This window comes from Hemiscyllium ocellatum, chromosome 7 (assembly GCF_020745735.1).
Source record: "Hemiscyllium ocellatum isolate sHemOce1 chromosome 7, sHemOce1.pat.X.cur, whole genome shotgun sequence".
NCBI classification, from domain to species: Eukaryota; Metazoa; Chordata; class Chondrichthyes; order Orectolobiformes; family Hemiscylliidae; genus Hemiscyllium; species Hemiscyllium ocellatum.
This window is the reverse complement of record NC_083407.1, coordinates 36241135-36258593: the sequence shown is the minus strand read 5'-3', so window position 1 is coordinate 36258593 and position 17459 is coordinate 36241135. Positions and strand designations below refer to the sequence as shown.

The 17459-nt window shown below is 39.2% G+C and overlaps 1 protein-coding gene across 3 annotated transcripts in view; it reads right to left on the bottom strand.

The window, feature by feature from the left end:
- Positions 1-17459, bottom strand: part of LOC132817050 (von Willebrand factor D and EGF domain-containing protein-like) — a 273802-nt gene that overhangs the window by 5621 nt on the left and 250722 nt on the right. For all 3 annotated transcript variants that reach the window (XM_060827117.1, XM_060827118.1, XM_060827119.1), the window contains 7 exons: positions 16420-16515; positions 14472-14567; positions 14129-14224; positions 11363-11458; positions 9705-9800; positions 7860-7955; positions 5785-5882 (listed from right to left, as the gene is read on the bottom strand). In XM_060827117.1, the coding sequence (XP_060683100.1) occupies positions 5785-5882; positions 7860-7955; positions 9705-9800; positions 11363-11458; positions 14129-14224; positions 14472-14567; positions 16420-16515 (674 nt within the window). The remainder of the gene's footprint in view (positions 1-5784; positions 5883-7859; positions 7956-9704; positions 9801-11362; positions 11459-14128; positions 14225-14471; positions 14568-16419; positions 16516-17459) is intronic.

The window sequence follows — 17459 nt, the reverse complement described above, 5'->3', positions numbered from 1 at the left end:
TAAATCAAGTCTGTTTTCTTTTAAAAAGTCAAAGTTTTTTGGATAGTGATCTAAATAGATAATTTCTAAATAGAATGTAATTGCGATTAAGTGCCTGAGAGAACCCCTGTAGTGCAAATTGAGAAACTGATTACACCGTTTTGTGTTTATTCTCTGTTATAAACTTAAGACAACTAGTTTAGCTTTGACTCTGGAACAGAAATTTCAAAGTTTTAGTTCAGAAAAATTCAGATTTCAGTTCAGAAGGTAACAATTTTTCTTCTAGCAAGAAAACCAAGTTGTTCAGATCAGGGGAACCAGTCACTTCAGGAGAATTGGTTTCAACTCTGTCGAGTTTCCAAGCTGAGAGAGTTGGATTGAAATTTGCAAGTTGTTGAACTGACAAAGGTTAGGCTCTCAGAATTGTGAAGCAGGAAGATAGATCCAGGAGATATTGCTGAAGAAGCCTCAGCCCTTGAGTTTGTCCAACTGGTTTCAGATTCTTGCTGCTGATGTGGGTGAGGATGTTAGCTGTCGGGAGGATGAGCAAACAGGTGATAGTACTGTGATACAGAGAGACATTCAAGAGGTGGGGAGTGACGGGGAGCAGAAAAGAGAAACACAGATATAATTGGTGGTAGGAGTCAGAGGAATAGTCCCTGTTCTCAGTGACCAGGATCAAGAGTCCTAAAGGCTGTGTTGTCTACCTGGTACCCAGGTTAGGAGTATCTTATCTGGGCTGCAGGGGAACTTGGGAGTGGGAGGGCAAAGATCAAGATGTCCTGATGCACATTGGTATCAATGATATAGGAAAGAGGTTCTGCTAAGGGAATATAGGCACATCAGGGCTAAACAGAACTGAAAAGATGATAATCTCCAAATTACTACCTGAAGCTACTGAATGAATGAATTGGGGCAGGGTCAACAAGATTAAAGAAGTAAACAAGTGGCTCAAAGATTGGTGCAAGAAAAACAGGCTCAAATTCATGGGACATTGACATCAGTCCCGGGGAAGAGGAAGCTGTTCCGATGGAATGGTCTCCACCTGAATCCTGCCAGGACCAGAGTTCTTCTGAATTGCCTAACTATGGCTGTAGACAGAGCTTTAAACTAAATAGTGGGGTGAGTTCAGTTGCTTGGAAAATCGTGGAAAATGTTAAAGGTGGGGAGGGCTCAGCAGAGGTTAAAGCTTTCAGAACAAGTAAAGGACAGAGTATGGAAAGGGACAGGAATCTAACATCAAGCACAGTTGATGAGGGGACAAATATGAGAAGGGGGCAGTCAATGCAGGAATCATACTTAAATTCAGGCAATATATGAAACAAGGAAAATGAGCTTGTAATGCAGATTGAAACCGGCAGATAGAGTGTTATGGGTACCACAGAGACATGACTGGGAAATAAATCTTCAAGAATATCCATCTTATTGAAAGGACAGACAGATGAGCAGGGAGACAGGAATACTTTGCTGTAAGAAATGAAATTCAATCAATGGCAAGAAGTGATATAGAGTCAGAAGGCATAGAATGTGTATTGGTAAAGTTGAGGAACTACTTGTCAGTCTTGTCAGTTACACTCAAGCCTCCTAGCAGCAGTCAGGATGTGGAAAAGAAAATAAACCAAGAGATGGAAAAGGCATGCAAGGAAGGCACTATAACAATATAACTATAACAATAATCATGGAGGACTTCAATATGCAGGTGGACTGAGAAAATCAGATTGGCAGTGAATCCCAAGGAATGTGTGAAATGTTGATGAGATAGGGTTTTTTTTGGAGATGCTTGTGGTAGATTCCAGGAGGTAACAGGCAAATTGGGATTAGGTGATGTGTAATGAGGCATACTTGATTAGGAAGCTGAAGGTGAAAGAAAACCTAAGGCTTAGTGACCATAATATGATAGAATTCACTTCACAATTTGAGAGGGAGAAGATTGAATCAGATGTGCTGTATTACAGTTGAGTAAAGATAACTACAAAGACATGAGGGAGGATCTGGCCAGAATTGACTGGAAGGGCAGCCTAGCAGGAAAGATGGTGGAGCAGCAATGGCTGGTGTTTCTGGGGATAACTTGGGAGGCACAGCAGAAATTCATTCCAAGGAAAATGAAACAAACTAAGAAGGCAGCCATGTCTGACAAGAGATGCCAGGGATAGCATAAAAGTAGGAGAAATTGTAAACAATCTGATGAAGATTAATGGGAAGCCAGAGGATTAGGAAGTCTTTAAAAACCAACTGAGGATAACTAAAATAAAACCTTAAGGTGCTGCACACAAAGCTGCTAAATGAGATAAGAACCCATGGTGTTCTGTATAAGATACTGGCATGAATAGAGGATTGGCAGACTGGCAGAGCACAGGGAGTGGGGATAAAAGGGTGTAGCTGGTGACTAATGGAATTCAACGGGGGTCAGTATTGGGACCATAATTATATATTAATGATCTGGACAAAGGAACCCAGAACACTGTTGTTAAGGTTGCAGATGACATAAAGAAAGGTGGAGGGCCAGGTCATGCTGTGGAAGTGGGGAGGCTGCAGAAGGACTAGGAGAGTGGGAAAATAAGTGGCAGATGGAATACAATTTAAGAAAGTGTCAGCTTATGCACTTTGGCAGGAAGATGAGAGACTTAGGTGGTTGTGGAACAGTCCATTTTCTGTAGTTACACCAGCACCATTCCCCACCTCTTCCTCGCTACATTGATGACTGCATCGGCACCACCTCGTGCTCCCATGCAGTGGTTGAACAGTTCATCAACTTCACCAACACATTCCACCCCGACCTAAAATTCACCTGACCATCTCAGACACCTCGCTCCCCTTCCAGTGACTGACTCAACACTGACATCTTCTACAAACCTACCAACCCCCATAGCTACCTGCATTACACCTCCTCTCACACTGCCTCCTGTAAAAATGCTATCTCTTAAGCCCAATTTGTCTGCCTCCACCGCATCTACTCCCAGGAGGATCAGTTCCACCACAGAACACAACAGATAGCCTCTTTCTTTAAAGACCACAATTTTCTCTCCCACATGGTTGATGATGCCTTCCAGCACATCTCATCCACCTCCCGCACCTCCGCATTCGAAATCCACCCCTCCAACAGCAACTAGGACAGAACCCTCACCGTCTTCATCTTCCATCCCACCAACCTCCTCATACATTGCGTCTTCCTCTTCCATTTCTGCCACCTACAAACGGACCCCACCACTGAGGATATGGGCCTCTGGGAGGTAGGATAAAATGGATTAAGGACCTGCACAAAAAGACTTCTGTATTGCTAAATTAGATTGCAAAATAACAGTTAATTCTAAATTGCAGCTGGAGACAAAATAGTTCCCAGCACCTATGTGACTATTTGGTTCCTATGCCTATGTGATCACCTGCAGCTAGTCTCTAAAGCCATATATAAAAATAAAAAACAACCACACTTTGCAAGCTGTGAGTCCTCGTAGAGGAAATACTAAACCACACTTTGCAAGCCGTGAATCTTTGTAAAAGTGATATAAACCATGATGACTTAAGCAATATCACTGGTTCAAGCAACCACCCATGAAGTGATATCATGAATTGATTGGTTGTTACAATGCAATCATGCTCCATGTCTGATGATGAATAATGTTTATAAACCTTATGCAAACTCTGTAAGGTTGTTGGATTCTTTTGATTGCCAAGAAGTTTTCATACTTCTGGGCGAATCAGAACCTGCCAACCCAGCGCTGTAACATACAATAAATGATTGTTTGCATATTAGACAAAGAGTCATTTACAGTTGTGTTTGTTGACCAATCGTAGAACCTGGAGACCCACAGATCATCACCACCAGAGATATATTTCCCTTCCCATCCCTATCCGCCTTCCATAAAGACCATTCCCTCCGCGACTCCCTCGTCAGGTCCACGCTCCCCACCAACCCATCCTCCAATGCCATGGCATCAATGTGGACTTCACCAGTTTCCTAATTTTCCCTCCCCCCACCTTATCCCAGAATCAACCTTCCAACCCGGCACTGCCCTCATGACCTGTTCCATCTTCCTTCCCACCTATCCGCTCCACCCTCCTCTCCGACCTATCACCATAACTCCCACCTCCATCTCCCTATCGCATTCTCAGCTACCTCCCCTATAGTCCCACCCCCTCCCATTTATCTCATCATTCCCTCGGCTCACAGTGTCATTCCTGCTGAAGAGCTTTTGCCTGAACCATCGACTCTCCTGCTCCTCAGATGCTGCCTGACTGGCTGTGCTTTTCCAGCACCACACTCTCAACTCTAATCTCCAACATTTGCAGTCCTCACTTTCGCCCTGTTGTCTAAACAGGGACAGGCCTCAGAAATCTAAAGCATTTCGGGAGTGCTGGTATAGGATTCTCTTCAGGCTAACATGTAGGTTCAGTTGATGGTTTGGAAATCAAATGCAATGTGAGCATATGTTTGAATAGGGCTAGAATGCAGCTGCAGGGGTTTTAACGCTCCGGCAGTGTAAGGCTCTGGTCTGATTGTATTTGGAATGTTGAGAAGTATGGAACCCTGTATCTAAGGAAGGATGTGCTGGCATCAGACGAGGTCCAGTGGAGTTTACAAGAATGATCATAGGGATAAAGGGCTTGTCATATGAGAATCTAGGTCTGTACTCAATGAGCTTAGAATACTGAAGGGGAAGTCTGATTCAAAAGTTACAGAAAACAGAGGCCTGGGTAGAGTGGACTTGGAGAAGATGTTTCCTCTTGTAGGAGTGAGTAGGATCCAAAGGCACAGCCTCAGACTGAAGGGACGATTCAGGTGAGGGTGGATTTCTTCAGCCTGGGGGTGCTGAATCTGTGGAACCCATTGCCGCAATGGGCTGTGGAGGCCAAGTCATTCAGTGTAGTTAAGACAGAGATCGAGAGGTTCTTGATCGGTAAGGGGGTCAAAGGTTATGTGGAGAAGATCACATCCATTGGATTGAATAGTGGAGCAGACTCGGTGGGCCAAATAGCCTAAATCTGCTCCAATGTTTTATAAAGACCAGCAGACTCAGCAAGGAATCCTAAAAGTCTCAGCAGTTGAAGGAAAAGGAACTGCAAAGCTTTAGTTCAGTAAAGATTTAAGAAGCTGATTTGTCTCTCAGATTGAGTTTCTGTAAAAGGTAGTGTGGAGAAACAGGTTGAAACTTGTTTTGATGTTTGTGTCATGATCTTTTGAACTTTCTTTGATATACATAAAGAATAATTTTTAAAAAAGACAAAGCAATATAATTAACTTGCATTGTGTTGTTAAAGAATGTCTGGAGCTTTACATGAATGTATTTCAGTGATTAACCATATTAACAGACAGCAAAAATTAAACACAGGATCTATCAAGTCAGGCTCCCTTGTGGAATCTAACTTGTCAGTCTAACCATCAATTGGGATTATAACAGAACCATGATGCTTGTTTCTTCCCACACTTCCCCCCCCCCCCCCCCCCGCCACCCCCCAAAAAAAAAAATGGATTGATATAAGAATATCAAAAATTTCCATCACTCTCTACTGAAGTCAGGGATATAATTCTGGGATATTCATAGCCCTCCAGATCTACATTAGGAATGGATAGAGCATGATTAAATTTTTCATGGAAATATGGGCATCGCTGGCCAGGACAACATTTATTTCCTGTATCTAAATTGCTCCTCCAAAAGTGGAAGAACCATAAATGTGGATAAACTGCTGTAAATCATGGTGAGTTGCTGGTAATTGAATCCAAAACATGTTAATCAATCAATGCGATGGAGATTTCATTTGGAATGCATATGCCTAAACAATTTTTCATCATTTCACTTTAAGCTTTACCTTTCTGGCGCAGGCTAAGCCCATGTATCCTCTCCTGCAGGCACACACATTCGGTCTGATGCACTTACTTCCAAACAAACATTTCTGCTCACAGATAGCTGGAAAGATAATCAAGCATGAATATGAAGCCAAATTTCCACATTTAAGATGGTTACTTATCTAACTAAATAGGAAGACATGAAATAACATTTTCTGCTGACATGCAAACATGTAAACATGTAACACATGTTCTGCAATTGTCTCAGTATAGCAATCACTAAAGAGAACCCTGATTAATATTCATTTCTGTGCTTGGGGTACTTCAGTTAGTTGTGGTGTTTCTACCACTGCTTAGTTGACAAACCGATGATTAAATATAATCATTGACACAATTGGCTATTTGTTTTATAGAGATAAAAGGTCATCTGGTCTTATAACCTTCTACTTATTGATTGGATAGCCATGCTGTTGCTCTATTCTGAATTTACTTATGCCTGTAACAGTTTTGAAAGTGCAAATAAATGGCATTGTTTCCCGAACTGACCTCCTTCCCCATGTCAAAAAATAATCTTTTCCTATTTAGTGTAACTAGCATCAGCACCTACCTAGAAATTTAGGATTTAAAAATAAAACTTCTTTCATATAAAACATTGTGAGTGGAGAACACAGTACAGCCATTTTAGCTACATGAGTGTATAGGTATCATTCTGTAAGGTAGTGCTCGCTTGAATGGTTTTCAAAATGGGTCAGAATCTAGAATTGATTATCAGTCTGTGAGAGGGGTAATCAGCTCCTGTACCAACATTTCATTGTGCTCCCTTTTCATGTACCCTACTCTGGCAGTGGACCGAGGCATAATGCTGCCGGAATATGACTGACACTGACATAGTATCAATAAAAGTTTAAAATTTTGCCAGAAACGCTTCACCAATATGGAAAGCTCATTTGGAAAAGATGCTCAATGAATTTCTGTGTGTTGATAATGATAAATAACCAGAATATGTTAGAAAAAAATACAATGAAAATTTCAAAGAAATGTTTTCATAAAGTACCGCAGCCTATGTTCTTTCCAAGTCTATCACTACCCTTCCCACGGTTCACAATACTTCCAAGGGCACCAATCTCTGCACATTTTGAAATTTGTGTCCTGTTTCCAGGTCATTAATACAAATTAAAAACTGTAGTGTTCCTTGTCCAACCCCCTGGGAAATTGCACAAGTTACCTTCCTCCAGTCCTCAAAATTAACCATTCAACACTACTGCTTTTTTTCCACTTCACCAATTTCAGATCCACACTGTCACTGTCCTTTTTCCATCAAGGTCTGTGGCACATTATTGCATATTTTTGAAAGTCCGTCTACACCAATAGGATAGCAAATTCCAGATTCTAACTGTTGGTTTGATAAAGGATTTTTTTCACAAATTCTCTATTTGATTTATTAACTGTCTGATGTTAATGGCCCACAGTTCCAGCACTGTCCACAAATGGAAATATTTTCTCTATATCTAATCTATCAAACACTTTTACAATCTCCAAGACCTCTGTTAGGTCATCCCTAATGGTTCTGCTTCTCTTGCTAGTAAATGACATGTTTTCACTTTCTTCAGTACCGTTATAACCTTTAAATACACTGCTTAGAAGTGTTCACATTATGTTAAATTTGTTCTAACCAAAATGACCACAGAGGAGAGAGATTAGGAGATATTTCCATTGATTACTTGGCCACAGGAAATGGTTGAGACAGAGACCTTTGCTTGTTGAAGGCATAATTAAGTCATTCGTTGAAACACAGAAAGGTTTTTAACAATGGAGTGTGATTAGATTAGGAATGTTTCTACAACATGCCTGTTCCCACAAAGTAGGCCAAGTGAACCGGTTATGTATTGTAACCTGTGATTCTACAGTTTAGACAAGCTCTGATCCACAAAAAAGTATAGGCAATTTCTCATCTGCAGGGTTTATGCGATCAATTTTAAAGAGGTCAAGCTTAATTTCTTCATAATATAAAGATATTGAAAGCATATGTTACAGGGCAGGGAAGTGAAAAGGCGACAACACTGGCAGCATATCATACAATTTAGATCTAGTTACTTACGGATTTGACATAGTACTCCTTCCCAGCCAGGCTGACAGTGACAGGTATTGGCTCCCACACATTCTCCACCATTCAAGCACTTCTGCAGACAGATTGCTGGGTACACAATTAATAACAGAAAATCTGTTCAGTGAAAATAGTGTAAAAGTCATGCATCCAGCACACACTGGGAATGGGCAATGCTGGGTAAACCATCAATGTCAGTTAATAGAAGGAATACTGCTCAAAAATGTACCTGAATGAGCGGAGCAGAGAGAGCTTTATGGCATCTTGAGGGAGTTAAAATATTATAACACTTCTAGAGTTATAATGCAAAACCAAAAGCAGGCATAGTCATGACCTCAGGAAGTCAGTCACATTTTCAATTGGTTTGGCTCATAAACCTAACATCATTAACATAATTCATTGTGCCAAATTATATTACTGATCTTTGAGGTACAGCTCATAAAAATGGAAAAGTTAGGAGACATAGTTAAAAATCACACAACACCAGGTTATAGTCCAACAGGTTTAATTGGAAGCACTAGCTTTCAGAGCGTCGTTCCTTAATCAGGTGGTTGTGGAGGACGCAATTGTAAGACACAGAATTTATAGCAAAAGTTTACAGTGTGATGTAACTGAAATTATACATTGAAAATACCTTGATTGTTTGTTCAAATATGAACAGATGAAAGACTCAACAAATAATCAAGGTATTTTTCAATGTATAATTTCAGTCACATCACACTGTAAATTTTTGCTATAAATTCTGTGTCTTACAATTGTGTCCTCCACAACCACCTGATGAACGAGCGACGCTCCGAAAGCTAGTGCTGCTAATTAAACCTATTGGACTATAACCTGGTGTTGTGTGATTTTTAACTTTGTACACCCCAGTTCAACACCAGCATCTCCAAATTAGATTACACAACTTGACATGTTATGTGTATGTTATTAAGCACCATGGTGGTAGCTGAAGCCAATTTTGGGGAAAATTCCAGAGATTCCGGATGGTGGAATGCCAGATTACAATAATATTACTGTATAAACCTTATGCATTGGTCTAAATCTTCCTCCAACAGGATGTTTTACCTGATATGGCAATGATTGCCATCTCTCATAACAAGAATCTGGGCATGGCTATCATCAAGAATTCAACTGATATTTATCACAAACTATTACGTACAAACATTACATTCTTCAGGCATTTAAGTGTCTGGGTTATCATTAAGTTATCATGTTACTGGAAGCCTGCTTCCAATAAAGTGCCGTGCTTCATGTGATTTGAGATGGAATGCGAGATCTTTATATTCTCACATCAATAGTGAGAAATAGCATGAAAACAAAATCTTAAAGCTGCTCTTGACAATCCAGTCATTTTTCACTGGTGTAGAGAAAAATAATGAGTGACTTGTAAAAGTCTTCAAGGTTGTGACTAGTTTAGTGGTCCATTATTTTCCAAATGTTAATGAGGCTACACTGACAGCTCACATGTTTTAAGATTGTCACAAAAGGATTAAAGGTTAGGGGAAATGTTACTGGCATACCAAATTGTTCGATATGGAATTCATTGCTGTAAATTACTTGCGAATGCAGACTTTGTCAAATTCCCCTCCTAAAGAATTTATAAGGAAGAATACTAAATAGTATGCAAAATGAGCAGGTTCATTGAATTATACCAGATGGCTCGTGTACAGAAATAAATTGGTGCATGCTGAATGGAATGAATAATGCCTTTCACTGGTTACTGAATTGCTAAATTTTCAATATCAATTTCTACCAAACCAAATGCAGTCTTGAAAATCAGAATTAACCTAATCAAATTCCATATTATTTGCCCTCCAATGCATTCAAAGGTGCACTTACGTTGATTGCATCGCTTTCCTTTCCAGCCTGATGGACAGTCACAGATACCTGGGCTCACACACTTCCCTCCATTCATGCACATTGGTTCACAGACACCTGCACAAAGGATAATGTGGACAAATATTTCAAATTTCGGAAGACCAATGGCCTTCCCTCACAGACCGTGGAGCTGCTAGTCCTTTGAAATCTCTCACACTTCCCAACTGATCGGATAGTGATCTGCATTACGTTACTAGGTTGGAACAAAGTCTGTAAAATGAGTGATTTGAATTGCTAGGATCTGATCTTGCACAGGAGATTGAAATTCTTAGTTAAAATGTTTTATACTTTTAAGGCTATTTGTTTTTTTTTCTGCCTGTTTCAAATACAGCCTTTTTAAGCCTGTGTGGTCATTGCTCTGCTGTCATTTTCTACACTCCCAGTTCAATACTGCTATCAGTAACAATTTATCTATGTGAGATTTTTGAAAAAAAGAGAAGCATACCTTTGTGCATCTTCAAGTATATACTTTGATTTAACAAATGATAAATGGATCATAATTGCAAGCTATGTGGCAGATCTCATTATCCTGATATAATATAGCTCTTCGATAGCAAAGTTCATTTCAAACACTGTAATTAGAGTACATTTGCTGACAGCTGGATCAAAGCCTGAATGGTCATATCTGCTGAACTGACATTAATCTATTCAATGAAATCTACGGATATTTTATGGCAAGCTGCTTTCAAAAACTATGGTAAATTCACAGTCACATGTACAGCAGACACCTGTGCCATGGACAATAGTTACTCATTCAAGTAAATCCTCTTTTCTTGCATTGGAATTGAGTGTTCAACAAAGCTTTGGCAAATGGTCCATGTGAAACCACAGCCTAATATATCAACAGGAAATTCACATGCAGTACAAATATAACTGGAGTCCACCAAAACAATCCTCTGCTGATTTGCTATCTTGTTTACAACTTTACAGTTGGAAGGTTTATGTAGAAATCCAAATGGATTCCTGACTGATAGGAACTGATAGTATTCAAATGCAGAGAGTTGTGGTTAGTCTTCATGCTGCAACAGTTAAGTGAGTACCTACCCTTTATCCATGACTAGAATGGGAGACAGTCAACACAAGAGCAAAATGATCCTAATCCTAAAGTTTGTTTAGTCAGTAAATGAAGAAGAAAAGCAAATTACTGCTGATGCTTTAAGTCTGAGTCAAACACAGAGAATGCTGAAGAAACTCAGCAAACCTGGCAGTATTTGTGAAGAGAGATATAGTTAACATTTCAAGTCCGGTATGACTCTGCTTCAGAACTGAAAGGTATTTGGAAAACATCTTTTTATAGTTTCGATAAGGAGCAAAGGGGGGGATGTTCAAGAGACCCAGTGTAAAACACAAAGGGGTTTTAATGATGATGAAAGCCATAAAGAGCCATAAAATGGGTGCAAAAATAATAAAAAGAAACTACATAAAGCTTTATGACAATGCTATATGAGTTTGCATCATACTGGAATAAAAGCAAACTCTACAAATGGAATATATATGTATTACTGGCTCATCTTTTGCTATTAGCTTCATTGATAATTTTAAACATAGAAGATCATATTTTTAATATTTATGATGATCAGACTCTTAAAACTGTTAACACAGAGAAGAATAGAACTCACTCTTCTGGCATCTTCTTCCCGTATAACCATCAGGACAGGCGCACACATTGTTTCTCATGCAGTGACCACCATTCTTACAAGGGGGACTACAAACAGCTATAAAACAGGAGATTATATTTTAATGTTATCATGGGCACTTCCACTCAGACACTTCCTTATGTATAAAAATACATCTTAGACAAAGCAGTACTATTACACAATTATTTAAACAAATTAAAATAAATCTCTGACTTTATATTGCAGATGAATGATGACAGTTCAGAACTGGTCGTGTTGCTTGGGTTCAGGTTTCAATGATCCCTTTAAAACTCAGGGTTCAATTGCTGGTTTAGTGTGCTGTGCTGACTTTGAAATTCTGAAAGTTTACTATGGAAAGTATCAGGGTTAATTTTGAAGCGTTAATCTTGAGCACGACGACCCGTGAAATAGTTTATAAGCAACGTCACCTACTTCTTAAAAGGTGGAAGGGTACATTGGATTTGTACAGAATTACGCAATGACTTATCAGCTCTTTTTAATTCCCACTAGCACAACAATATTTGGAAGTGCTGTGCAAGCTGTATGTTCTGAAACTTGCTGATATGAGAAAAAAAAATCACAAAAGGAAAGATAAATATATTTATTCTTTAAAAGAAGCATAATTGGTTATACACTTCACAAAGAAAGGAAATAGACCTCGAGTTTATGCTTGGTCACACTTGTTTACTTGGTACAATTCCCCTGGTATCAGCATCAACAGGTGCTCAAGTTTTAAGAACAAACTGTATTCACTGCAGCTTGACTTTCCTGGGAGCAGGTCCATCCTTGAGGTACATTGATCATCACTAGCAATTGTTAGAACCATTGCTGATTTTTATTACTTTGTTTATTAAACAACCTTTTGGTTTGCAGCTGTGAATGTGAGCTGAGACAGCAGGTGAACTGCAAGTTGGTTTTTGATCATAGGTTTCTACAGATTTTTCAGTTTTGGGAAAGCAGTATGTTTAACCAGGCGATGTTTGGTTATTAAGAGGTCAGTACCTGGGAATTGTTGCTATGAAGTCTGGGACGGAACATGCTGGTCAAACATAGGCAAGACCAGAGCTTGTGAACTGATTTGAACTGGGTATTTCTGAGAGATGGAGTTTGGCTGTTGATGCTATGGGATGAGGATTTGATGCCTAATCTTCAATTATTAACCGTTGGAAGTTCAGAGACTAGAATCTAAGTTTTTAGTGTTACTGAAACAAAACAGAAATTGCTGGAGAGATTCAGCAGGTCTGGTAGCATCTGTGGAATGATTTTGAATAAATGTCACTGGACCTGAAACTCTAACATTGTTTTCCCTGCACAGATGTTACCAGCTTTCTGAGTTTCTCTAGCAATTTCTGTTTTCCTTTAAGATTTCCAGCATCCCCATCCTTTGTTTTTTGTAAACTTCCTTTAGAGTGAAAAGGTAGCACTGATCAACATCCTCAGGAAATTATCCAAGAAACAACGGTATATGGCTGCGGAACAAAACATTGTGAAAAATGATTAAGTAATCTGGCCAGTTTTGTTACTTATTAAAAATAATCTTTCATTGTGTCTGTCTCTTTTTTTTCCTGAGAATTGGGCTGAAAACTGAGGTTATTTGAGTTTAAATCATAGACATTAATTAAATTGCTTTGCTTAATTTTGTTCTGTTAAAATTTCTGAATTGTTAATAACTCATTAAATCTTTTGTTTAAGTTACAAACTTGGTATCTGGAATCGATTATTCACAAAGTCCAGTTAGTAAATCACTGGGGTTAATTTTGAAGAATTTTAAATGTTTTTATTTTGTGTTGCAAATGCAGTGGTTGAGGGGCGGTGGGAGGGGGGGATGTGTGGTGGTTGCAGGGAGTTGATTTTATTGTGGATAAACTGTGGAGCTGGGAAAACGTTCAGCATGTCAAGCAGCATCAGAGAAGAAGGGGAGTTGGAGTTTCAGGTCGGGAACAGCTGACCTCATTTGCCTCTCTTTGCATCATAACATAATTTTCATTTCTCGGGCCTTTGAGGAAATTTCAAAACTTAAGCTTAAATACTTGGGGTGCAAGGATGCTATTATTTGTATTTTGAAAGATTTTCTGGTACACATTTGTTATGCTGGAGTTCATTATGGTCCCATGAGGGAACTGGACTTTTTTTTTCCAAAAGAATTGTTTTCAGTCATTTAAAATTGGGTTTACTTACAACTAATGAATTCATGCTGTGATTTGGTATGTTCTGAAGAAGGATCAGCACACTTGAAATGTTAACACTGCCTTCTCTCCAGATGCTGCCAGACCTGCTGAGTTTCTCCAGCAATTTCTGTTTTGTTATTTGTGACTTAGTGTGTTTTTTGGTGTAGTATGTTCATTCCCAGTTACAATTTATCAAGAGACTATTTTTTACAGAAATACTTTGAAAAAGTTTTAAACTGGAACACTGCATTCGTTCATGGCAGACCTTTGCTGATATGCAGTTTAATTTTGAGCAGAAACCCAGGGAACAATACATATTTGAAAACAAATGAGTGTGCTTGAAGTGGAGAGCATTCGAGAAATGATCCTTGATTTTTGCAATAAAACGTTTGGAGTCTGAACTAAATAAAACCCTTGAACAGAATGGCTCAGAATGACTTATTCCAACCCAGACTGAACATGGAATGCAATGCTTTTTCCATGTATTTCTTAGACATTAGATTGTTTGCAGAAACCCAGTGCTTTCAGAATGGTGCATAGTGCTAAATCATAAATAAAAGCCCTTAGGGAGAGAACATACCACTCTGACAGTGAAGTCCATAGAAACCACGAGGACAAATACATATATTGTGTCGAACACAAGTTCCGCCATTAAGACACACAGGGGTGCAAACAGCTGCAGAAAATGAGAAATTAATCAGTATATCAGTTAAGAGTTGGGTGACAATATACATTGCATGTTTAGAAAAGCAGAATAACTTCTGTTTCTTAGGTATTTGCTGTGGGTTCTCATTTCGTTAAATCTTGCAAAAGCTCTCCTTGGAGAGATGTGTAAAAGTTTTAGTTGACAACACAAACATATGTTCACGTGAAGACAAAAATACAGACTTGAAGTTTAAGACTCAAGATTCCAATTGAATTACCTGTTTCACAGGAGGGTCCCGACCAACCATCTTTACATTTACACACGTCAGGGGAAATACACTTCCCGCCATTCTGACAGTGTCTATTACAAACCACTGTAAATAGAAAACAATTGCATTCAATGTGTCCACTGGCACAAAGAAATAAAGGACTTCACAATTTCAACAGAACAAGTACTTTTACATGATGTAAAACCCAAGTCCCTTTGTTCCTTACCCAGTTCCACATCCCTGGATTCTGTTTTCTGTGGGTTGCTCCTAGCACAGCCATAGGAGGTTTGAGGTTGGAAGTAGTACATTGGCATTGATAGAGAATTGGCTAATGGGCAGGAAACACTGAGTGGGGATAAGGATTTATTATTCAGGTTGGTGATCTGTAGTCTATAGGGTTCCATGTGGATTAGAGTTGGGACTGCAACTGTTTAAAATATATATGTTTATGACTTGGAGGAAGGAAGGGAATGTACAGATCGGTACAGTAAGTGGAGAAAAGATGGCAAATGAGTATAATGTAGGGAAATTTGAAGTTGTTCACTTTGGAGGGGAAAGCAAAATAACTATTATTTAAATGGGGTAAACTGCAGAAAGCTGCAACTCTGAGGGACTTGCAGGTACTTGTGCACAGAACACAGACACTAGCACATTGGTGCAGCAAGTAATCAGGAAAGCTGATGAAATGTTGGTTCTCATTTCATGGGGATTTGAGTATATAAGTAGGGAAGTCTCACTGCAACTGCAAAAGATGCTGGTGAGATTACATCTGTAATACTCTAAGCAGTTTTGGTCCTCTTATTTAATGGAAGATATTATTTCATTTGGAGGCAGTTCAGTGAAGATTCACAGAGGTGATCCCTGGTACTGAAGAACATTCTTATGAACAAAGGCTAAAGAGCTTGTGACTATACTTTCTGGAGTTTAGAAGAATATGAGGTGATTTTATTGAAACATGTAAGATTCCTAAAAGGCTTGGCAGGGTCAATGCTGACAGGATGCTTCTCCTCAAAATGCACTCTTATTCCAGAGGGCAGAGTCTTTGAATAAAGAGGCACCAATTTAAGATTGAGATGAGGAGCAACTTCTTCTCTCAGAGGGTTGAGTATCTTTTGAATTCCTTGCCACAGAGAGCTGTGGGAGCAGAGTTCTTGTGAATACCTAAGGCTTGGGCAGACAGATTCTTGATCAGTTGGGGAAATCAAGGGTTCCAGGGAAAGTGCAAGAAAGTAGACATGAGGAATGTCGGATCAGCCATGATCCTATTGAATGGCAGAACAGGTTGGAGGGACTGAATGACCTAGTCCTATACCTGTTTCTTATGATCTTCCAATCTCATTCTTTGAATGTTGGTTCCATCTATTCATCTCATTCCCACTCCATCACCCATCCCCCAAACCCCTTCATCAGCATAAATGCCATCCTTTCTCAGCTTCTTTTAGTTCTAACAAACTATCACAGGACGCAAAATGGTAACTCTCTTTTCCCTTCACTGATGCTGCCAAAACTGTCGAGTTTTTCCAGCAGGTTCTGTCTTTGTTTCAGATTTCCAACATCCACAGTTTGAGATTTGACTCGATACCTGCGATCTTGACATGTATTAATTAGGAAACTTTTTAAAGATATTAAATAATGTCAGAATGAACAACATTTTCAAGTAGTCTATTCCATAATTTTAGTCTGCCTTGAGACAAGGTCTTGCTCTAGCTTTAAGTTATATTGAGCAAATGACCAATACTACTCCTTTGTCGGGTACTCCAGAACAGTCAGATGATTTGTCACAGTGGAGCAGAATGGTTCAGTCCTCACACGTAATAAATATCAGGGTGCCAATTTTTCATGTAAAGTGGATTTAATTTGTACTTGATCCTTTCTTTAATAAAGTCCAACTTACATTAAAGAGGAAATTTTAAGTTTTTAATATGCAAGATAATACCATGCCAAATAGTACACTTACTTGTTTCACATCTTGGTCCCACAAACCCATAATGGCAAGAGCAGGTATTTCTGGTTATACAAGATCCGCCATGTTCACAGGGTGGAATACAGAGAGCTTTTTTGGAGAAGAAAAATCATTAGTGCACCATAGCATTAATATGCACATTGAGCTGCCTTATATTTTCATATTTCATCAGTGTCATCAATTTCATTATTGAAAATAGAATAGAAGCTGGATTGTAACTTAATGCCTTGTAGTTGGTGTTGAAACATCTATTTGCTATCAATCATTAAAGGAATCAATTGGGAGGAAACATTTTTTCACTGATTAAATATCAATTGATTAAAATAACGGATACAGTCAGCTGAAGGCAATACAAAACAGCCCTGCAGTGTAAGATTTCTGCGAGAGTGAGACAGAACAGATCTTTCCAAAAGATGTTGGGTGGCAATATTTAAATCTACCCTGTGATAGCAACAGGGTTTGTTGCAAGGTTTTTGGTAGCTCATTCGAGACAGTTCAATGGTTACTGAAAAGCAGTTTCGGGGTATCATGGATAGTTGGAGGAAGAGTTCGGGAGTTTATGGTGGACCTGCAAAAAATTTGTTAAGCCACAGATGGAGTATCGTAGTTTTGGAATCCACATAATTGGAGGGATGTGACAGGACTGGAGAGGGTGCAGAGGAGATTACCTGGATGTTGTCTGAGCTGGAGAGTGTAAGTTATGAAGAGAGAATGGATAGTCTGGATTGTTTCCCTCGGAACAGAGGAGATTGAGGGGGATCATAGGTGAGATATATACATTTATCATGAGCGTAGGTAGGTTAGAAAGGAAGAAATGTTTCCACTTGATGGAAGAATCAATGACTGGGTGCAGAGATTTGGCAATGGTGGGGGGGAGGGGAAGATTTAGAAGCGATATTGGGAAATTTGTTTTTCAACCAGACGTTGGTGAGAATTGTAAATTCGCTGTCTGGAAGAGTGTAGAAACAGAAATCCTCATAACATTTAAGTAATATTTAGATGGTACTCGGAAGGATGCGGGCCAAGTGGTGGAA